The sequence below is a fragment of the Mchenga conophoros genome, linkage group LG4 (assembly GCF_057382185.1).
Source record: "Mchenga conophoros isolate Kocher_MC1m ecotype Shallow Benthic linkage group LG4, M_conophoros_male_GT1.1, whole genome shotgun sequence".
Lineage (NCBI taxonomy): Eukaryota > Metazoa > Chordata > Actinopteri > Cichliformes > Cichlidae > Mchenga > Mchenga conophoros.
In genome coordinates this window covers 18,592,921-18,617,010 of record NC_140529.1, presented here as the reverse complement: position 1 = coordinate 18,617,010, position 24,090 = coordinate 18,592,921, and the positions used below count along the sequence as shown (strand labels likewise).

Below are 24,090 nucleotides of genomic sequence, written 5' to 3'. Positions count from 1 at the left end.
CTCCTTTTGATCAAGGTGCTGGAAACATTCCTCAGAGATTCTGGTCCATATTTACATGATAGCAGGACACGGTGGCTGCTGATTTGTCAGCTGGGCATCTCTCGTCCCGCCACATCTTACTGGTGCTCAAAAATGCAGCAACAATACTCACGTAGGCTGTGGTGATCAAATTATGCCCAAGTGTGCCAAAAAAATACACTTGGGCATAAGTGGACATAGTCAGAGTCAAAGGTATTCGCATACCTTGGAATATGGTGTTCTGATTATTTGAGTTGCTATTGGCTGAACAGCAGTTCTCACTTCCACTTTGTTGGTGCCATATGATTGGTTGATTAGATCTTTGTGTTTAATGTCCAGCTGAAAAGGTGTACCTAACAAAGTGGCATCAGTTGCACATAGCATAGTACATGCATGCAAAAGCTTATCCGTTGTTCAAATGTTAGCAAAGCTAAGAGAAGTTTCCTACTGACTGTGCATGTGCCCACAAAAACACTTATGTTTCCCTTGTAGCCCAAAATTTAAAGGCTTCTAATGGAGCTGTGAAAACAGTCTCAGGAGAGAATCCACGGTCTGCTTAGAAAAGCAGTCAGCATGTCATCCGAATCAAGGATAACGCATCTGATTATGAAGCTGCTACGTCAGTGAGGGATGCTGTTGCTGACATTGTGTGAAGAATGCTTCCCCGCAAAATGGCACTGCAGCTGTCCAGGGCACAGAGAGAGTCTGAGGGATCAGACCGAGAACAGATGGAAGCGGGAGCAGTTTGTGAGAGGATAGGGTTACCTTAGCTGAAGCCTGCATTCATGGAAAAGGAGGTCAGAGGTTAAAAAATCTCCATACATGTGTGTAATTCTTTGATGCACGATTGCATAATGAGTCTGCGTGTTTAAAAGTGGAAACGATCAGCTAAGAAGACGTCAGTCCGGTGAACCTCTGCTTTTTCTGACCAGGTTGCTCAAGGTTATGAAGAATTAATTTCCTGGATTTGGGAGAGCTTAAATTATTAAGGATGGAGGGCATCAAACAGGTGGACTCACTGAATGTAACCTTTACTCGCCATACGAAGGACAATGGAGAATCAGTCTTCCACACATGCCTTTAGCTTGCAGCCTTTGAGCTTTGATTATTTCCAATCAGGAAACTGCAAATGCACATTATATAAAGACATTATTTTGCCATTCTCTCATCTCATATAAAGCTCTTCTCCAGAAGCACTAAGTGTGTTTAAATTAGCTGTGGTTTTACTAAAAGTAACCTCGAGGTCATTTAAGAGGAAGCTTAAAAAGGACAGAGGTGTTTAGTTTTTGCAATTGCATAACCATCCTTGCTTTATAACGCTGTTTAAGAGTGCATTACTGCCACTATGTAAAAATGATCTCTTTCTATATATCTGCATATATCAGTGAAGGTCTTTAAAATCACAACAAATGCATCACTTCACCCAAAAATGCTCGACTACTGAGCATGCAGAACAAAAAAAAGGCAAAGAGTAAATAATAATTTTTGTAAAAGCACAATGAATGAGGCACTTCTTAACAACATCTGATGCTTTAACTGTTATAGCTGTCGCTACTCTGACTCCGTTATTGTGACAATAAATAAACAGATTCACAATAGAAATTTTATATCAGTGTCTATAGACTTTTTGAAAGAATGCTGATTATTTTTTAACTTTGTTTATTACAGGGGTGTCAAACTTAAGGCATGGGGGCCAGAATAAGCCTGGCAAAGACTCCAGTCCAGCTTTGGGAAATGTGAAGGAGTGCACAGATTTTTAACTTTTAAGTGGATTGTCATGAATTGCAGTTTTTCCAACCAATATCGACTCCATCCCCATCCCCATTCATACTACACCAAAGTAGTTAAGTAATGATCAAACTTATGATCAAAGGTAAATCCAACATACATTAGAGAAGTGGACATAGAGTCAAACATATGCTCAACCACACACTTCCATACACTTCCATATACCTACTGAATGTGAACTATAGCTGAAAAAGTAAACCTATAAACGTATATGAAATTTACCCAACGTTTTTGGGAGTGATATTAACTACTGATTGCAAGGGTGACAAGAAATAAGATTGCTGGTAGGGATACTCCTTTTTTTAGTTACCTTTTAACTTTATCAGACAGTGACAATATGCCACATTTAGAATAATTACACCATGGCTGGGGATCCTTTGCAGGAAGAAGGAAGCGGCGGTCTACACGATGACCTCACTGCTTCATCTGAAGACCAGAAACAGCACTGGCTCCATAAGGCCAAGGAAAAGACAGGATATTCCCAGAATGCATTTCACAGGGGGCAATATGCTAATATTAGCACAGCAGCCAATGGCAGTTCAAGAGTTGTGCTCCAGATACACGAGGGGGCTGGATCAGGTTACGTGGCTGAGACACAAACAGCGTACGTGCAGCACAGAGAAAGTAGACAGAAGACTGTACTGGGCCTGCTAGACTAATCCATCACTCCAGACATATGTATGCATATAGCCAAGCCCCTTTCCTTATTCGCCACATAATGTCCACCCTAAGTCTGGATCATGTGACTGTTGTACTGTACTCCCTGGGGGTGGTGCGACATGCCTCCTTCTAATAGGAGTCCAAAAGGTCAGTCAGGTTACCGATTGGGCTCACAGGTCATAACTTTAGGAGCAGTAGTAAATCCTCAGGCTGCCCCTGATACAGTTTAGGATCTGAAGGCAGAGCAGGACCATCCTTGGGCAAAGTGTACAGTGACTGAAATGAGCGGCAGGAATTCACTCCAAGCATTTGCACACTGTCTTCTAGCACATGCTCAGGTTCAAGTGGGTAATGGTGACTTTGCTGTTTTGCCTTTTCACGTATCGAAAAACAAGTCAAGTTCTCTGTCTGCTGTTGATTAAATTCCAGCAGCTGTGAGGCTCCATACTGTAGTGGTTTACACGTTTGCTTAACTCAGTCATGTTGGATGGCCGCCCTTCCCTGAGTCTGTTTCTACTGAAGGTTTCTTCCTGTTAAAAGGGCGTTTTTCTTTCCCACTGCTACCAAGTGCTTGCTCAAAGACGGTTATTTGATTGTTGTGGTTTCTCTCTATTATTATAGGGTCTGCCTTAAGGTGACTTGAGCTCTAAATAAATACAAATGAATTGAGAGGAGGAGGAGACACGAATCCCTTTGGGGGTTGCTTCAGGAAGGGCACAAAAACTGCCAAATCAAACATGCCGAGCTACCCGCTGGGGTGACACCTTGTGAATAAGCTAGCAGCCAAAAGTAGCTCCAGTTTATTTCTAATGATACTGTATAACTTACACTTCTGATATTAATGTAACACAGTATCAGTTCCAGAGTGCGTGATCGCTGCGGCTCAGAATACACTGTTCCCCCATGTCAAGCTCAGCCTCCTGGTTAAGTAACTTGATTAATAAACCACAGGTTCACCGAGGCACTGCTCTATCCTCAGAGCAGAGGTGGGCTTTCATTTTGGCACCTCGGAGCTTGAAGACATTTCTATTTGCCTCAGAGGACCTTGCAGAATCACCCTGGTGTCACATATGCACACATGCATGAAGCAATAAGCAAATTTTGAAGTGATGAAGGAGGAGATTTTAGAGTTTTTTATTTTTTATTGATCACAGTCGTAGACATGCAAGTTTCAGATGGATGGTTATTAAAGATTGTTTGAGTTGGTGGCAAGCTTTTAGCGTTAGCTTAGTTTGTGTAACAGATTCCCGCATCTGCTGTGTGGTGTTCCTAAAAACCTCGCGTTGAACAGCAGAGCCTCATAATCCAGACTGTCGACAGGAGTTGCAGCAAACGAAGCGAACCCAACGTATGCCACCCGTGAAAATGAGGAGAGGGAACTTTTGTCATCCATGACAGAAGTCATAGATCTATAGCTGTCTCGGTTTTAAGATCCTAGTAAACATCCTATTTATAGCAGGCACTTTTACTGGTGAGTTTTTGTTTTGGATTTAATATTAAGTTCATGTTTAATTAATAATTCACAGATGTCTGTTATTGATCATTTCAGGATTATCTATAAACACATTTTATGTGGTGGAGTAACATCGTGGCTTCCACAAAACACAAGGATGATCTGATATCCTCGTGTTGGTGTTGTTCCCAGACCATCATGAAAATGTTGTTCCAGGTTCAACAGCTTGGACGAGTTTACGGACACTGTCACCTCCTATATCCACTTCTGTGAGGACAGCATTGTGCCATCACGCACCAGGGTGAGTTATAACAATGACAAACCCTGGTTTACTCCTAAACTCAAAAAGCTGTGGCTGGAAAAGAGTAAGGCGTTCAGAAGCGGAGACAGGGACTGCTACAGAGAGGCCAAGTACAGGTTCACTAAGGAAGTGGACATTGCCAAACATCAGCACTCTGAGAAGATGCAGCAGCAGATCTCAGAGAATGACTCGGCCTCTGTGTGGAAAGGTTTTAGGAATATTACAAACTACAAGCCTAAAACCCCCCACTCCACTGATGACTTGCTCTTGGCCAACACCCTCAACGACTTCTACTGTCGTTTTGACGAGCCATCAGGCAGCCTTCACACCTCCAACGGCCCCAACAATAGAGACACTTTGGACACTCATTCCCCCACCTCCCCCCCCTCCATAGAGCCATCACCACCTTCAAACTGTTCACCTGCAACACCCGCCCCCTCACCCCACACAAAAGAGGATTTCACACCACCTCCTCCCACCACAACTCTTCATATTCATGAAGCAGGTGTGAGGAAGCAGTTTAAGAGTCTGAATGCTCGGAAAGCTCCCGGCCCAGACGGTGTGTCTCCTGCCACCCTCAGACACTGTGCAAACGAGCTGGCCCCAGTGTTTTCTGGCATCTTCAACTCCTCACTGCAGGCATGTCATGTGCCTGCCTGCTTCAAGTCCTCTACCATAATCCCTGTCCCCAAGAAACCTAGGATCACTGGACTAAATGACTACAGACCCGTGGCTCTGACATCTGTGGTCATGAAGTCATTTGAGCGCCTAGTTCTCTCCCATCTCAAGACCCTCACGGCCCCCCTCCTGGACCCCCTGCAGTTTGCATACAGAGCCAACAGGTCTGTAGATGACGCCATGAACATGGCCCTACACTTCATCCTGCAGCATCTGGACTCCCCAGGAACCTACACCAGGATCCTGTTTGTGGACTTCAGCTCTGCCTTCAACACCATCCTTCCAGACCATCTCCGAGACAAGCTTTCCCAGATGAATGTGCCTGATCCCATCTGCCGGTGGATCACTGACTTCCTGACGGACAGGAAGCAGCACGTGAGGCTGGGAAAGAATGTCTCGGACTCCCGGACCATCAGCACCGGCTCCCCTCAGGGCTGTGTTCTTTCTCCTCTGCTCTTCTCCCTGTACACCAACTGCTGCACCTCCACCCACCAGTCTGTCAAGCTAATCAAGTTCGCAGATGACACCACCGTCATTGGGCTCATCTCGGACGGGGACGAGTCTGCCTACAGGAGGGAGGTTGAACGTCTGGTGTCTTGGTGCAGCCACAACAACCTGGTGCTGAATGCCCAGAAGACAGTGGAGATTATTGTGGACTTCAGGAAGCACACAGCCCCACTCCCCCCCATCATCCTGACTGACACCCCCATCACCTCTGTGGACTCATTCCGCTTCCTGGGTACCACCATCACCCAGGACCTGAAGTGGGAGCCCACCATCACCTCCGTCATCAAGAAAGCCCAGCAGAGGATGTACTTCCTGAGGCAGCTGAAGAAATTCAACCTGCCAACACGGACGATGATGCAATTCTACGCCGCAATCATCGAGTCCATCCTCACCTCCTCCATCACCGTGTGGTACGCTGGAGCCACTATCAGGGACAAACAGAGACTGCAGCGTGTTGTGCGCTCTGCTGAGAAGGTGATTGGCTGCAGACTCCCATCTCTGCAGGACCTGTACACCTCCAGGACACTGCGGCGTGCAGCCCGGATCTCAGCTGACCCTTCTCACCCTGGACACAGTCTGTTTGACCTGCTCCCCTCAGGCAGGAGGCTCCGGTCCATTCGCACCAGAACCTCTCGCCACAAGAACAGTTTCTTCCCCTCTGCTGTTGGACACATGAACAATAACCACATGATTGTCCCCGCCACTAACATATGACCCTACGCTGTGTAACTGCATCATTTCATGTTTGGCACTGATCACCACCTACACTCATGTATATATCTTTCTACGTAGCACTCATAATTCTTATTCTCATGTATATATCTCATGTATATTTCATGCACATATCTTTCTTTCTACATAGCACTTTAATTCTTATTGTCTGCACTGAAGCACCGCAGCAATTTCCTAATGTTGTAAACCTCAACATCTGGCAATAAACCCATTCTGATTTCTGATTTCTGAACATTGCAAGTGACCAATCACATTGTTGTGACGTTATTCTTTTGCGCACCAAGCCATTCGTGCATTTATGAAATTCCAATGTTGCAAGGACAATATCAATTCTGCTTACTGTTTATTAAAGGGTTACGGTTAGGGTCAGGGTCAGGGTCCGTTGATCGGCGGACAGAGGCGGTTTCTCGCAGCTTAAGTACAGTTTTTTGTTTTACGCTGGTTTTTCCCGAAGTCGCAAAAGTATGACGTCACAACATTCTGATTGGTCACTTGCAATGTTGATCCTGGAACAACATTTAGTATGATGATCTGGGAACAACACCAACACGAGGATATCAGATCGTGCCTCACGGGAAGGTGTTTTAGCTCTGTTGACCCTTCCTGTAATCCAGCTTTCTTTTGATTGGCAGCCTGAAGCCTGAGCTCTAGAATAAAGGGATTACTTGAACATACACTGACCTCCTTATTTGAAACTTTGGCCGTGTTTAACAAGAGCAACTACCATTGTAACAGGCTTGATAACAGAAAACAAGGAGGAACATAACATACTGAGTTTAATCTGTTTGCAGAGCCATCGTGTCAGGTATGAAGTAATGAATTAATCATGGCATTTATTAATACCATCCCAAATCACAGTAAATTATGATTAAATAAATATAAACTTTTTTAATGTTTCTCCTTTTTCTGTTTTTAATAAATTTGTTTGCGCTTTCAAAAGCTGAAACAAAAGCTCCAAAAGTGATATTGACTCTCATTATTTTCTTCCAGGAGTGAAAAATAAATTAACAGCTTATTCCAAATACTAGAGTCCAAACACCGCAATGCATACTGCATGCATGCTTTGTTTCTGCTGTGCTCTCAACAAAGCCTTGGGCATTTGCATAACTTCCCACAGTGTTAATAAGATGACTGACCTAAAAAAACATATCAGCTGTATGGAGACCTTGAATAGATTCATGTTATATCATTCCAATTAAATCTTAGATAATGGAAAATGAAACTGATATCTCCTGATGTGGAGGCAACAGTGAAAGCCTCTCTCACATTCAAGCGGATCACAGCCAGATGGCACTGAGTTTCCACGCAGCGCTGCCGCCTGAAGTCTGCCCTCTAGTGCTTCAATCTGGAATCACTGATGTGCAAACAGCAGTGAAGACCGAATGTACCCCAAACCAGACAACTGAAGAGTTCAAGGACCCTGCTCAGCTGATGAGAAACACCTCTTTACAGTTCAAAAGACGCACATCTGAATGTGTTTTCTTCTTTCATTAAAAAAATTGACAAAAATAGAGAGACTTATTTAACAAAACCATGTATTTAGCCAACAAGGACAAAGCAAGTACATGTACAGTGTGGATTGTTTTTCCAAAGCATGATAAAAAACATATGAGCACAAAGACTGAGCCACATGAACAAGCTGGATAAATACGGGAACAAATATTGGTAAACAAAGTGGTATCTGGTCAGGGTTTCATTCCTCGTTGTTAGCGCAGTTAATGCTAACACTATTGTCATTTGGCTGGTCATCATTGGCGATGTGGTAACCATGGTTACTGGGGTCACTGTGGTAACCATGGTCACTGGGGTCGCTTTGGTGATTGGTATCATGATTCAGTTCTGCATATTCCACAGATGCCTGTTGAAACACGAAGGTTGTATGAACGATTATTTTCATTGGCTGACTGAGTTAAATGCTGACTGTACGTGCGGTACTGTTTAGTGATTTTACTTATTAAGATTATTATTTCTCAGTTGATACAGCGATAACATGAGACATTCATCAGGATTGTTTCTACAAACTCTGGAGAGCTCCTCCAGAAGGATGGAGGAGGTTTGAGAGCTGCTATCATATTACTCCTCCTAATGAGTTAACTCAATGTGATGAGCAAATTTGGAGCCTTTTACTCAGCTACATTAGATGCTTTTTTCCTGCAAATTTTATATTACATGAAATGCAACCCTTTAAGTTACCTTTCTACAAACAATAAAAAGTGTCTCCACTGGGTTTCCACTTATTGTACAGTTTCTGTCTGTGAGATGTTTCTCGGAGCAAAGGCACAATACAGTCATGAGTGTGTGTGTGCGTGCAGCTCTTGGTAGTATGTGTATGTGCATGACGTGTTCACACTTACAGCATCAGCCAGCTCTTGAACACCTGCAAAAACAAAGCCAGAGGACAAGCTCAGGAAACAAAAGGTGTGTGAGGATTAAATGAGGGCTGTTTTAGTTTCCAGCACTCCCATGAACAGCTCTCTATTCCCAGGAAACAGGCAGCTTATCACATCCGACACATTCATACTGATCATTCTCATAAGCTCATGTCTTTTTAGACAAGCTGCTTCCTGAGACACATGCACAAAAACCCTTCACTCCAGATCATTTGCTTTCTCCATATAATACATTAAGTTCTTAACTCGGATTATGTAAAGTGCCCTGAGATGACTTAACTTAGGATGTGGTGGTGTATAAATAAAACTGAGCTGAATTGTGCTGTATCACTCATTAAGTAATATTATATTATTAGGAGCCGAACTGAACAATGGACAATAAATTTCAAACAATCAAGCACTTTGCTTACCTAGCCTTAACAGATGCAAGCATTGTATGAGTCTGTTGCAACAACAGGAAGTGCTCTTTGACGAAAGCAGGAAGTGGACACCTAGGGACTGGCCCTTCTGTTTTAATGGTACATTCTTTCAGTAACAATGCAGATGTTTACAGTTGGGGTTGATCCTGTTTCCTGTTGCTAGCGTTTTTTTCTTAATCTAATGACCTGATTTCTCTCACCGTGTAGTAGAAAAGGGGTCTGTGTGAGGAGCAGGATGTTAGTCGTACCTTGCTGGGAGTTGCGTACTTCACCGTGTACTGTGTCTGTGCCCTGTTTCACCGGAACTGACATGGAACAGATATAATATTTTAGACTGAGCTTTAAAAAGTCAAATTACAACTTATTAAAATTCAGAAATAATCTTTCACCTCTGCTGGGATCTGCCTGTCGCAGCTGATCCTCTTTGTACTGAATTTCTGGCTTTTCTAGAGTGTTTGTACTACAGTTGTCATCAGACTCTGCAACACAGTGAAATGAGCAAACTTAAATTACTTGCATATTGGAATATTTCATTATTTTTATTTAAAAAAATAGTATGACATGATATTTAATGACAAAGATATGTTCTTTTGCTATTTTCTTTTTCAAAAACAGCATTAAGAGAGAAAAGTCAACAATGTCTGAGTAGCTGACGTGGTATAACTTATTTTTTTGTGCCAATGATCTCAGTTTTTCTCTAAAAGAAATCAGAAACACATTGATTAATCATTCTGTCTCACCGGGTGAGATGTTTCCTCATTAAAAAGAGACAAAAAAGCCCAGAAGAGCACACTTACTGGACAAACTTTAGATTTATGTGACGGGAAACAAACCTTTTGAATTAAAGTATTGTTGACTTTGAATCTTCATGAGATTTCATGAGTTGCTACCAATAAATAAGTACTTTACATACCCGAGCCTGATACATGTTCACTCCAAATACTTTTCCCCATCATGCCTGGAGTTGCTGCACAGGGAGAATAAACATGGCACAGATCTCAGTGATGTAACTGATACATTCTCCTGCTTTAACATCAAAATCAGTCAAGACAACACATGTTTAATATATATTTAGGATAATTTTATGTTAGGATTCTTGGTGTTTTCTCTATATTATTGTATAGTTATTACTTTACAAAATAAAGCGCCTTGAGAAGACTGTGTTTTGGTGCTAAATGAAACTGCATCAGCATAAGGAGCTGTACCATTTGCGGCTTTGTTGACCTCTGCCTGGGTGAGGCTCATTCGCTCTACTTTGGTGCTGGCTGCCTTCCTAAAACAAAGTGAACACAAAGTATGTTCAACAGGAGGATGTATGGGAACCATACTCTGGTAACTAACCTTTAACATACTGATAAGAACACGAGAAATGCTACTTACACTGATAGGGTGCCGGTGCGTCTTTTCTTTAATTTGGGGAGACGCTTTTTGTAGAAAAGAAAGAGGATGATGGCCATTACGAAGAGGAGGCAAAAGACTGCAATAAGACCTTTCTTCCAGCCAGCCATCTTCACTGCAGAATACATGTGACTAAAGTCATTACTTAGTTACAAAACACAGCAATAAAATGGACTCACAAAACCTCATTTTGGCTTAAAGTTGTTTAAATGTCACACATGAGTGCATGTACAGGTGCATAATCAATTTATTTATTTATATATTCATATCAGATGTGAAGTTTAGCACCCTATCCTTAAAAAATTAGGAAACTGGACAATTGGAGCACAGCAGAAGAACAGTATCTGAAATTCATGTCTTTAAGAAACAGAAAAAAATCTGAAATTTCTGATGAGGCTTCAGTTAACTCATCTACTGCTTACTGAAGCCTCATCAGAAATGATTTAAGTGGAAGGGTGACTCCCTGCTTCCCATTCTCAAGGAAGGGAAACAGTGAAAAACGGCTGAGGAAAGCCACAGTGACTGTCTACAGCTATCTGTAAAATACAGTGAAGGATCTATGATGGTGTCGGGGTTGCATTTTAGCCAGTGGTGTTGGGGATCAATAATACTGGGACTAAAACTGATGAAATTATGAACACAGAAAACATTTTGATCCACCATGTAATGCAGTGTGAACAGCCTCTGACTGGAAACAGCTCTGTTTTTCAGCATGACAATGATCCCGGACGCCCTAAGCTTTGAATGTATTTCAAAAAGATACGATAAGATAACCTTTATTAGTCCCACGCGTGGGAAATTTCCTTTTGCTTCTGCTTTTGCCTTACATTATGTATTTGCATATATGTTTGCACATCTTTTGGAAATAATTGAACCTATTTCCCATTTCCTTGCAAAACATAAAGAAATGAGAGGTGGCTCAAGACTTGCATAGCACTGCAACTCATTTTATCCCCAATGAAAATAATTTAAGCATTTATTTATTATTTTTGACTTCATATGTTCAAACGTTGTAGTTATTTCTTAGATATATTTAGATTATTATTTACCACTTGATAACATGAAGAAGAAATTAAGATGAATTTAAGAGTAGCCTGAGAACTTTGTACAATAAGTTCTTAGGCTACTCTTAGTGTAAATGAATAGAAATTCCAGCAGCTATTTTAGATTTCTTAAGTATTTCATAGCAAACTGTATCCATAAACAGCTAACACAGTATTCAGTGTCAAAACAACGATAGCATGTACAGCTGAAATACAATTGGAGACATTAAAAAACTACTGAGGCAACTGTTGTTGTGATTTGGCCCTATATAAATAACATTGAATTGAATGACGGTGCATTGTTTCCACAATAACAAGAAGGAAAGTAAAGAACGCTGGAGAAAGTTAAGAATGATCTTTTTATGGCCTCGGATAGTGGACTCATCTCCATGCTTGTCCTGTTAGGCCTGTAATTCTAATGACATTATACAGGCTTTCTTTAGACAGTACTATTAAAGGCACAGCATGCATTTTCATTGGTATATAGATGATACCCAACTCTATCTACTGAAACCAGATAACACACTCCAATTAGTAAAACTGAAGGAAAATCTTATGCATATAAAGTTCCAGATGACTTCTAATTTCCTGCTTCTGAATTCAGAAAAAAAATGAGTTTATTGTCTTTGCTACACTCCAATAGGCTTAGTCTGCTGGGGGTTTCCCATGACACCATGTTTCTTCTTTACTTACCTCTTTTCACTAGTCATTCCTAATCTTTCCACAGCATGTCTTGTGTCCTGTCTTCCTCACCCCTAACTAAGCAGATGAGTTTTTCCTTCCCACTATTGCTTGCTGACCACGGATCGTCTGATTGTTGCGCTTTTCTCCGTATTATTGTAGAGGAGTTACCTTACAATACCTTGCAATATAAAGCGTCGTGAGGTGACAATTAAGATTTGGCACTATATAAATAAAATGCATTTAATTTAATTGAAAACATGTTAATAAAAGACTTATTTTAATAGAGAGGAATATATATTAATTAAAAACAACCATACTGTTAACTTCAAAATCTGTCAGTGGTTGTGAACAACGACAATTTTATTGCTTCGAATTGGTTGCTTGTTGATAACGCAGGAGGAAGCGAGCGCACTCATAATAGCATGAATGTCCTCACTTTTCAACATCACATATCTTTAAAGTCCAGCTGATGTTAACCCCCCCCCCCCCCCCCACACACACACACATTTAACTGAAGATAAAACACACACCTCCAATTATGATGATGGCACTTTGCTTGGGCTCTGCAGCTGGGTTTGTGCACTCACAGAAGTATCCTCCAGCATGATCTCCTTTGACATTGCTGATGCTGTGAGATTCTTTCAGTTTCCTGGAGGTCTTAGAATCAAGGAAACCTTTTCCCTGACTGTACCAGGTAAAGTTAATGGGAAAACTACCTCTCTGAACAGAGCAGACAAGAGTCATGTTGTAACCCTCAGAGATGTCCTCCATCCTGGGCTCAGTGGTCAAGTGTGGTTTTGACACAGGTTCTTCACAGAGGAAAAAAAAAAAAACGTGTTAGACTTGGGTTCAACATGTTTTATATCAGTTTTATTCATTTCATGGTCATCAGTCCAACAAACCTATGATGTTGGACGATTTTAGTAGTTGCTCTCCTGTTCCCACCTTGGGAGGCTTTAGTTGACTGTTTTTTGCATGGCAAAGAATGTTTTTTATGTCCGATATTTGGGTGATGGATGTGAGGTTGAAGATAGCCTTTTCACCGCGCTTGCTCACAACTTTTATGTCGGTTGGTTTACTAGGTTGATACAGGGTGTACTTGATGGGCAGAGTGCCTCTCTGACTGTAACAACTCAACTGGAAGGGCTTTCCCAGAAACAGCGTACCTCCCACCACAGACAGCACAGGCTCTGAAACAGGAACTGGGAATGGAGAATAAGATAGCATTAAACCAGACTGTGAGTCTACAGCCATGCTGGGAACTCTGATGCTGCACTGTAAGGCTTCCAGGTAAATGCCAATACGCTCATCCTCTTATGCTAGTTCCCCATCACCGTATAGTGTGTTAACAAGTGTGATCTGAAACAAAACACAAAGTACAGTTGAGGATGATGGGAATCTCATGACCTTTTTCTTCAATACAAAAATAGACCTGATAGTTGTTTTCATACTCTGCACACACTGAACTGTGCACTATTTTAGGAGGAGGTTTCTCACCTGTTGCATAGATCAGGACAGGGTCTGATTCCTGCACGTTCTCTCTACAGATGATACTCAGTTTGGTTTAAGAAAAGGTCAGTCAGTGTGATCTGACTGAGTCAGGTGTTTGCATTCCTAGATGCACCTCTGTGCGAAAATGGCTAATGGTGTCATCAGAGGAGTGAATCCATTTTTTTTTTCACAGAATTTTCAGAAATGTCTCCAAATTTCTTCTAAATAGATGTTGAATGTAACACTTAAGCCTAAACCAACAGAATAAACGGACCAACAGGCTGACACATTACGTGCATGGCTAACAAAGTGAAACATGTCCCACATCTTTATTGTGACAACAGCAAAACTTCGGTTGGATTAAACTCACCTTTGACCTTGACGAAATGTTTTTGGCTCTCCTTCACAATAGTGCGTGTCAGAGAATCAGACGTGGCATTACAGGTGTAGTTGCCACTTGCAGAAAGTTGTGCCACAGTCATATACGTGGCAGTATTTGCGACTTCAGTGTTATCTTTGAAGATGGAGTACTGCATGGTTTCATTGTTGATCTTACTGGAATCAAGAATGCTAACAGAGCAGGTCAATTTGAAGTGGTCTCCTTCAACTATGTCTGTGGGCTCCACAGTCAGCTGTGGCTTTGAAAACAGCGCTGTTGGGATTAGAGAGCAAAAATTAAGGATTCATACAATCTTTATGTGTACATATATATTATTTTTGATTCGATTTAATTTGATAAGATGAAAAAAAATGATGCCATGTTTGAAAAATTCAGAGTAATTGATGCTTACATCTGACTGTGATTCTTCGCGAGGTTTCTTTCTGCACGCTGCCCCACTCTGCTTTGCACACAAGCTCTCCAGAGTCATCCTCTCGTACAGTGAATTTATGACTCAGGGCTGTAGCTCTGACCTGCTTGAGGATCACTTTGTCTTTTGTCAAGAACACTTCAGTGTTGCTCGGAGGACTGACAACTCTGCAGACCACTTCAATTATATCACCCTCAGAGAGACTATTGGAGGGAAGTATATTTATGATGGGGGCGATGTGGAGTGCTACAAGACAAAATCCAGAATAGTCAGACACACTCCTCCATAGGCACTCAGAGCTTTTCATTGTGACATAACAACATTCGATCGACTCACCTTTGACTATGAGTTCAACCTTTTTGCTACTGTTAGACTTTTGGTTCCCGGAAACCAAGCGGATTTCATAGTCACAGTAGAGGATACAGTTTCCGATGTGACTCAGTCTCAGTGTAGCCGTTGATGAGTTGCCCCCCTGTGACAGCTGCTTTATGACCTCAGGGGATCCGGTCTTAAAGCTCTGGTAAAACTGGAAAATAAGGGGTCCTTTCTCCTCTGGAGCACTGCAGGTGGCTTTAAACTCCTCGTTCTCATAGGGCGATGAAGTAGTCAAATGCAGGGTCGGGGTCTGCAAGCCTGAAAAGCACATTCAGGTATATTAAGTATATTAGTTTCTCCAAATGTTGGACAAAGTTAGCGAATAAAGGCTCCAAAGGCTTGAGCATCTGCAGAGGAGGACAAGGGATGTTGAAGATGGAGCTGCCAGGCAGGAAGAAAAGGGGGTACGAGACATGCACTTTGACGTGAGAAGCTCTACTGCCAAAATACAATTGAGGGAAGACATTCATTAGCCAGTGTGTGATTGTAGCTCACAAATTTGGTGACAAACTGAAAAAAGTCTGGGGCCGCAAAATATTTTTGGAGTATATATCTTATTATTTATAGTCATAAAAAATAAGCAAAGCAAAACAACCACATTACTACAGATGTGAACCTACTATTCATATTGCTTTCATATTATAGTTCAAATAATATATATAATAATATAGTGCATATGTAGTTAGATCCAGAAATATTAGAAAATTTGCTCAATTTTAGACAAAATATTGGATATGTGTGACATCAAACAATCAAGATTCAGATGTTGAACTCATTTCATATAAAATGTGTAGAAAGTGCGACAGTTTCCCTAAACAGCTGCCAGTTTTTAAGGGCTCAAATGTAATTGGACGCTGGACAGGCAGCTCCCGCCTGAAATGGGCTTCCTTCTTAGGAGTTGGCCTTTACTGCAGCTGCCTCCTCTTGTTGTGGTTTCCTTCCTTCTTTTCAATTTTGTCTTCAGTAAACTTTAAAAGCGTGATTATGCTGAGATAAGCTGATTGGCTCCGCCGCTGCAGGCTATTTGTTTTTAACACAGAAAAAATTCTGAGATCATCCACGATTGCACACTTTTTTTTTGTTCACGCTGAAAAACTGATAATTTAGGCGTTCCTTCTGCTCTGATTCTCCTTGATGAATACATTTTGTGCAAAGAAAAGATGATAAGCTTTGTTTGTGCTGAGAGCTCCTTTGATTGCATTTTGTGGCTTTACAAAAACAGTTTCCAAATGCAAATGTCACACTTAGAATAATCTCCAGACCTTTACTTGTAAATGTAACTGTACCTTTCACATCCAGTTTCTGGCTGTTGCTGGCTTTGGCCTTGTTCTTGACTGAGACTCGACATTCATAATTTCCAGAGTCGGCAGCTCTGGCTGGGTTGATCTTATACTCGACCGTGTCTTCCGTGGCGTTGTTGGTGTAGATAGGAACATCGTCCCGTGTGAGCTGGAAACTGTGTATCAGGTTAGGGATGTTGCTGTGACTGACGCTGACCTGGCAGCGTAGCCTCACTGCTGTCCCGGTCTGAACTGCGTTCCTGGGTTCGATTGTGAGGCGAACAGTATCTATGGTGTATGCTGTAGTCCACAAATATCACACACAGACACAGAAACAGAAGATGAAGGGGAAAGAAATAATCAACAAACATAAAAAAAAGACCTAAACAGCAGCACAAGCGCCAGGTTAAGACTATGGAAAGGTGCTTCCTGCTCATCAGTCGGGTGCACAGAGGAACTGATGGAGGAAGGAAAGCACCTCAGTAAACAGTGCCGACCCTCTACATCCCCTTGGAAAACCATGTGGATTCATTCAAACTTCTGCTTTCCCTCCACGACAACAGCACAGTGGAAGTGGAAACAATCACTCCACATCCTCACGGTAGCCAATTGCTGTTAATCTGGATTCTGGGATGTGAAGTGCTGTAAATAACAAACCCTGAGCCTAGCTTTGAATGATGATGACCCAGCGCTTTCAAAGTTTAAATCAACAAGGTGCCACTTTAATAAGGACGCTTCAGAGACACCAGAATCGAATTACATTTTTTAAACACGGGTGTTATTTCTTTATTTCAGAGGAAAGGTGGTCTTCTAAGATCGTGGCAACTTTATAGGCACCTAGTTGTATTGCCTTCTGAAAGCTTTCAAATGTCATATTATTCAAATTGAAGGTGATTAAAACATGGCCCAGCATCGCCTGTGAAAAATCAATTTCTTTTTGTGTGAAAACAGCTTTTTTGTTAAATATAGAAAGGACTGTAACTGCTACTACACCGGGGAGTCTGCACTAGTTATTATAAGATCAGGCGTGTAATGCAGTTATACTTACACCCCTGTCCTCCAGCACAATGCCCTGTAAGTCACACAGAGTGGAAGAAAAAAAAAATCAGGTGAAAATCAGGAGATTTTGTTTATAATATAGTAACATCCTTCATCCTCAGTCTGGGTTCTTACAGATGTGTAGCAGGCTAGTCAGAAACAGCAAGCCGGGGGGTCTGCAGCCCATCCTGGGTGAAGGTGGTTTACCGCTGAAAGACTACAATACATCTGCAAGGACAGAGGCCAGAAAGGGCAGTCACAACCAGACCAGGGAGGACTTTTTACTTAGGGAGAGGTGGAGTGAACAGAAGGCAGTGGTGCTGAAGGGCTGTTCCATGTCTTATCGGGCACGCTTGACTGAACAGGAAGTGGCTTGCTACTTCCTCAGGATCTGTACCATTTACTTTGCCCTGTCTTTTGTTATGATGACGAGAAAAATTCAACAGGAAGAAGCAATTTTTTAGTCTTCTCACATCCTTCAAAGGTCTGGGGTGTAGAAAACGCAGACATGATGGCTTCTTTTTAGCATAATTTAATTAATGACAACCATGTCGAAGAACAGTAAAGACAGCGTGCGCTGTTGTTCTTCAGATAGAATTAACCTCTGAATCCCCTGAGTTTTGTCCTCAAGTATTCTTATGTGCACATTAATGTGTTTAAAATGTGCTGATGTGACTAGACATTCATTAATCATATTTCGATTTACTTGATAGAGCCCCGTCTGGAATCACTGGATTTGTGTTTGTCTACGTTTCTAATAAACTGCCATTTTACTTTAATTTATCCAGATTATTTAAAAGGATTGACAGCGTGACATCTGATATTAGTTACCATACTTGTCATTTCCTCAGTTATTGTTGCGCGTAAAAATTACGCAAAGCAGGAAGAATCAAAAGCATGAGTTTCTCTTGTGACCACTTAAGAAAAATGAGTCAATCTTTATAAACTCTCAGAAAACATGTTTACAGCCTGGTAAGCATGCACTCGAAGGGCAAAGGCTATACTAGAACTCTGACAGTTTCTAATGCTTTTTACAGTATGATGAGGTTAGCCTGTTATGGTGTCATTGTTATGTCACAGGGTGTCGTACTAAAAATATATAAAGTGTGTTTTACAGTTCTCTCCGTCCCTTTTCATGTAACAGAGTACTCAGTATGGTTTCTTGAAAATTTTCTTCAAGGTCAACTTTGACCTTTAACAATGAAGGTCAAGGTCAAAGACTTCCCAACCAAATAGTGTGAGTTATAAAAGTTTAACTGATTTTCAGTTTTGATGTTACCTTGATCTTTACCTGATTTTCTCCTAAATTAAATCAGCTCGAGCTGTTATTGGCATCTACCATCAGAAAAAAATTCAAAATGATATCTTGAAAACTGTGGACTCAGGGACCTAACCCACAGACAGATGGACAAACAAACAAACTGAACCAGTTACATACTCCCTCCCTTCAGAAGGGACACTAAACAAACAAACAGTCATTCACTTGGATAACAGTCAGTAACAGTTAACTGGGTGTAGTGGTAAACTGTGTGCTTGGCCTCCCCTCTGGTTACTGGACGTCTAAACCTTGTTTAGTTCTTTTTAATTATCCGAATTAACTGAATTGTCTAACAAATAATATGACAAAACAGTGTGATACAGCCCCTATAAAAGGTTTAAGTTCAAGTTTCAGAGAGAAATATCATTTGATGTACAAAGTAATAAATTAAGTTGATATTATCAGCTTTCAACTTGAATTTGAACAAAAGCTTGGAACATCGGCACTGTGAAGTGATACCTTGTGTGAAATATTATTTTTCATACCATATTGTATCACTTGGGAATGCCTCGGTGTCCTGCCCAGAAAAGCTGTAGGAAGCAGTGAGGGAGCTCTGGGAATCTCTGCTTAGATGGATTTTTGCCCAATGTTTTGTAATCAGAGTCTGTTGAAGGGAGAGAGAGGAGAACTGACACTACAGTCCCAATGCTGAAAATATGATTATAATTTTATTCCTGGAGTAAAAAATTAATCAGCAGCTTATTCCAACAAATATGAATGCTGTAGTCTGCATGCTTTGTTTCTGCTGTGCTATCAACAAAGCCTTGGGCATTTGCATAACTTCCCACAGTGTTAATAAGATGACTGACCTGAAAAAACATATCAGCTGTATGGAGGCCTTCAAAAAGGTTCATGTTATATCATACCAATTAAATCTTAAATAATGGAAAATGAAACTGATATCTCCTGATGTGGAGGCAACAGTGAAAGCCTCTCTCACATTCAAGCGGATCACAGCCAGATGGCACTGAGTTTCCACGCAGCGCTGCTGCCTGAAGTCTACCCTCTAGTGCTTCAAGCTGAAATCACTGATGTGGAAACAGCAGTGAAGACCGAATGTACTCCAAACCAGACTACTGAAGAATTTAAGGACCCCGCTCAGCTGATGAGAAACACCTCTTTACAGCTGGAAAAATACACATCTGGATGTCTTTGAATGTGAAAAAATGAAAGAGAAACACACTTTTAAAAAATCCTGTCCCGTCTGGCAGCTTTTGCAATCAGAATCAGAATGATCTGAAAGCACCTGTAAGAAGAACAAACATTCAGTACCTGGAACGCAAAAATTTGAAAATGCTCAGGTACATAAATCAATAATCTTCTTGTGAGGTGTTTTTTAGTATGAGTGTGAGAGACAGAAACAGAGTACTTGAAAATGATGGTGGGAAGAGGTGGGAAGCAGAGGCAGACAGAGATAGGTCCAGGAGATCTGGGCCATCTGCAGCCCCAAGAGTCCTGAAGACCTGAGGCCACACATCTTAGCGATATCTGCTCGCCCATCCCAGCAGGAGAAGGAGGAAGGCCCTAGATAAGGTGCCAGTTGCTAAAGGGCAGGAGTCTCAGAGGACCAGAGCTGATGGGCAGCCGACTCTGCTGGAGGTCGGCCACCCCATTGTGAGTCGAGATCAAGGTCCCATGGCTCCAGGCACTACCCAGCAGAGTCCCCCCTCCCCAACATGGAAGAGGCCCACCAAAGGAGTGGGTCAGCGACCACAACAGAACATCCAGCCATACGTCCCAGAAAACAACAAGTACCTACATCCCGAGTGGGGCAGCAATTATGTAATTCCTACATTTTATAGCACTGCTTTAATGCTTCATAATAAATCAATTATTTAGCCCATTTTTCTCTTAATTACAATCTAGTCTGTATTGCTGGCTATAAGTTGGACTCTTTACTGGTGGGTGGCAGACTCTGCCAGGGTTGCCCTTTGTCACCAATTCTGTTCATATTTTTTTAGACAGCCTTTTTGGACCACCACCTGTGTAGGCATAGACACCACCTGTCGATGTATAGACAGGTGGTGGAAGGTGTTCACTTTGGTGGCTTCAGGATTTCATCTTCTTTCACCTTCTCACACTGTTGCAATCTGAAATCATGCTGACTTTATACTGGGAAACTGATAGCTTAAAGCCCAGTGAGACTAATTCAGATATTTTGATTCAGTCAGTGAGATATTTTCTTAAAGGAGCGTTATTTTAATTTTGTGCATCTGATAACTCATTTTTGGCCTTAGCAGCACATGTTTGGTTTTTCTTCATAACAGTGAAGTAGATCACAGCCAGATCTTTCTGAAGTTTCCTATTCTGACTGCCTGAAATAGGCTCTGTAATGGTACAAACAAAAATGACCAATTCACACAGTCAAACACTTCTCTTCCTATCCAGATTTCATACACCGTGTCCACAGTTTCCAGATTGGAGGGTCAGCACAAAGACCGCGGTTGCATGAACAAATAATCCTCTTGTGTTCAATTTTGGGTCCTATCTTCATTCCCCATTGTCAGTGGTATCAATGTTACATGCAAATGTGGTCACCACTGATGCTGTGGTTGCCGTGGCTACCGAGGTCACCGTGTGATGAACAGTATTATGGTTCAGTTCTTCATATTCCGCTGAGACGTGTCAAAACACGAGGCGTGCATGAAGAAAAAAGCCTTATTAGTGATGGATCACTGAGTAAAAAGCTGACTGTAAGGTTACTATGGGGCAATCATGCACATATCACAGGGTAATGTGATTAATCACATCAAATCATTTGTTTCGAACACGATACTGTGCACCAAACATGTTCACTTTGGTCTCATCTGTCCAAAAGGCAGATGTCCAGAAATCGTTTGGAGGTGGAACTTTGTAAACGTAAGCTGTGCTGCCATGTTCTTTTTGGAGAGAAGAGGCTTCTTCTGCCAATACTTACAGAAAAGTCACACTTGTTCTGTCTTTTTCTAATTGTACTATCATGAACTGAAAGTCTGATATGTAAATCTTGGGGGTTTTGCAGTTTCTCTGAGCATTGCACGAATTTACTGGGACGTCCACTGCTGGAAAGATCTCTTGGGGGTCACCTTCTTGAGCACAGAATCGATGATTGAGGGCTATGGCTGTAACCTGCTCGAGAATAATCATGTCCTTTTTCAGGGATACGTCAATGTTCGTCAGTGGATTACTCAACATTTTACATACCGCAAATTCTGTCACCCTAAAAGACATTACTGAAGGGCAGAACATTGGGGGAAATGTGGAGTACTGCAAGAAAAAAACGATAATAAGCTAAAACAGCCTTCTTCAATAAAACTGGTCTTTCCATTGTTGCGTAAAAAAACTTGTCTAATGACTGACTATCACTTGAATGCCATTGCTTCTGCTGGACTGTCAAGTCCCAGAAACCAAACTCATCTTGGAACAGAGGGCAGTCTCCAATATGCATTAGCCGGAGTCGTCTTCTTCTTCTCTTTTAGCTCCTTCCTGCAGGGGTGCCCCTCCATCTCACCCTGCATCCTCCTCTGTCACTCCAGCCCTTTTCTCCCACTGCCTCCTAACATGCCTTCCCCATTTCAATTCTCTTTTTTCCACCGGGATCCTGTTGGACAACAGCATCTGGTGGTCATTGTTAATCCGGCCCCTGACCAATCTGGTACGAAATCTCATTCTTGATGATCTGCAAGATTTTATGCCCTTCAGCATGAAAACTGAGTCACAAGCAGCTTGACTAGCGTGCTTGACACCCATCGGTATTTTATCAAAGAGTACAGGTTTATCTGTAACGTACGTGCACTGAAAGATGAGTAAATGCTCCTCTCTCAGTTTGTCAAGTTCCAGTCTTTGTCATTGGGCCACAGATGTGCCTACAAAATTACAGAAACATATTAAAAAAAAATCTGTAGCCAAGCTAGCTTCCTGAGGAAATAGCCTACTGTTGCCAATGAGATTGTAGTCCTTGACTATTTTTTAGATTTCAGTGGTCAAGCACTGTTAGCTGTAGTACACCTCGTTTAGAACACGAGTTTTATTCTGAATTAACAATATTTCCTCAACAAACAATGACATTTGAGTTTAGTGGAAGAGTTTGAGGTCTTGTGACCTATTCATTTTAGCTTTCTTGCTAAGTACTATCAATGCTACTTTTGTGTTTGCCACATGTTAGCCACATGCCAGTTAGCATAGTAACTTAATACATTTGAATCACAAAGCAGCAATGCCCTAAATTATATTTAGCATCAGAGTCTATTTTGCTGAAAATTGGGCCAAAATTTACACAAATTAATATTTATTTTCATAAACACTTCATTGTAATTAGCTATTATTATTATTATTATTATTCATTTATTACTATTATTATTGTAGTTTATTCTTTTGCGGTTGTGACTGCTTCTGTATCCACCTGGCGAGGAACCAAAGAATTTGGCACAAGAAGTAAAAAAAAGGAAGACACTATGAGTGTTATTCAAATTCCTGCTGTTTGAAAGCTGTTAAAAATTTGTGATGTCTATTCAAGCACAGCACGATGTCAAAGACTACCCAGCGTCATCTGTGACTAAAAATACCTTCAATGAGTCTTGCTGAGGAGTTTAAAATATCAAGGGGCAAGAGTGCACAGAACAATATCCACTTCCTGCAAAAAAGTAGCTCTTTTTGATATGTGATGTAAAAATAGCGTACTTTTCGAATAGAGCTGGGTAACCTTAATTGTTGTAATGGTAAAAGTTGTACAAACTACTATTTATTAAACAGAATGCTTGAGTCACTGTCCTTTATCTGAAAAGGAGAAAAGAAAAAAGAGAGAAAAGTGAAAATCAGTTTATAAAATATCCTGTATCGGTGGGGTGGGTTCTCACAGAAGTATGAATCTGGAGCAGCAGCAGGCTGAGTGGTCCAGAGGACATTCTGGTAAAGGTGTTTCACTATCGTAAGATTAATAACACACAGCTTCAGGAGGAACATATGACAGACATTCTGGCAGAGACGAGTGGTGGTGTTGACAGGGTGTTCCTCATCTTATCAGTTTGTTTATTGTAAAAATAATTTAATGAAATTTTTTGTGTGAGGAAGTGAGAAAGCATTGCGTCTCTGTTGGATAGTCCAACTAAAACAAAAAGCTCATCAAAAATTATGCAAGAACCTAAAGGCCATGTTTTGCTTCTCTTGCCCCCTTACCTTGCGGCTTTTTCTTTCATTATTAATGTCATGTGCTGTTTTTTTTTAACTGTGGGAACAAACCGAATCTCTTAAACAGACAGTGTTTTGACAACATGACGTGCCACTTTATAACTCATCCTCGATCCAGTGCTCAGTAACCTCAGCTTAAAACTCAGAGATGAAGATTTTTAGCAGCAGAGCACACAGTAACGATTTATATAAGAAGTTCATCATCAAATTAGTAATTCGGGGATAAATACGACACATAAGAAAATATGATGTGATATTAATTGAATATGGCTACAACTCTGGATATTGATCAGTTCTTCTGCTGTTCTGTCAGGTGGATAAAAGTATTCATCTGTTAACAAATGGTGCAGCTGTCCCCATCAATTAAAAAGCCTTGGGCTGTGGGGTTTCTCTCAGTAACAGAGTGATACAGTTTCACAGGCAATATTTGAAGTGCATTAAGTCGCAGACTGCAATGGTAATGTGACTGTTTGGTGTGCAAATATCTCAGGGTTATTGCATTTGTACTTAAAGAACAGTTTTCATTATGAGATGTGGATCAT

At 41.3% G+C, this 24,090-nt stretch overlaps 1 protein-coding gene across 1 annotated transcript; it reads right to left on the bottom strand.

Moving 5' to 3' along the window:
• Positions 1 to 7,577: 7,577 nt before the first annotated feature.
• Positions 7,578 to 17,349, bottom strand: pecam1a (platelet and endothelial cell adhesion molecule 1a). The gene is made up of 15 exons (XM_085270776.1): positions 17,200 to 17,349; positions 17,075 to 17,098; positions 16,033 to 16,326; positions 14,708 to 15,004; positions 14,354 to 14,617; positions 13,933 to 14,214; positions 12,974 to 13,273; positions 12,602 to 12,880; positions 10,327 to 10,459; positions 10,152 to 10,219; positions 9,860 to 9,913; positions 9,336 to 9,425; positions 9,195 to 9,251; positions 8,492 to 8,514; positions 7,578 to 7,995 (listed from the first exon to the last, which is right to left on the bottom strand). The coding sequence occupies exons 1-15, from the start codon at positions 17,249 to 17,251 to the stop codon at positions 7,831 to 7,833; spliced, it is 2,382 nt and encodes a 793-aa protein (XP_085126902.1). The 5' UTR covers positions 17,252 to 17,349; the 3' UTR covers positions 7,578 to 7,830.
• Between the last annotated feature and the right edge of the window lie 6,741 nt (positions 17,350 to 24,090).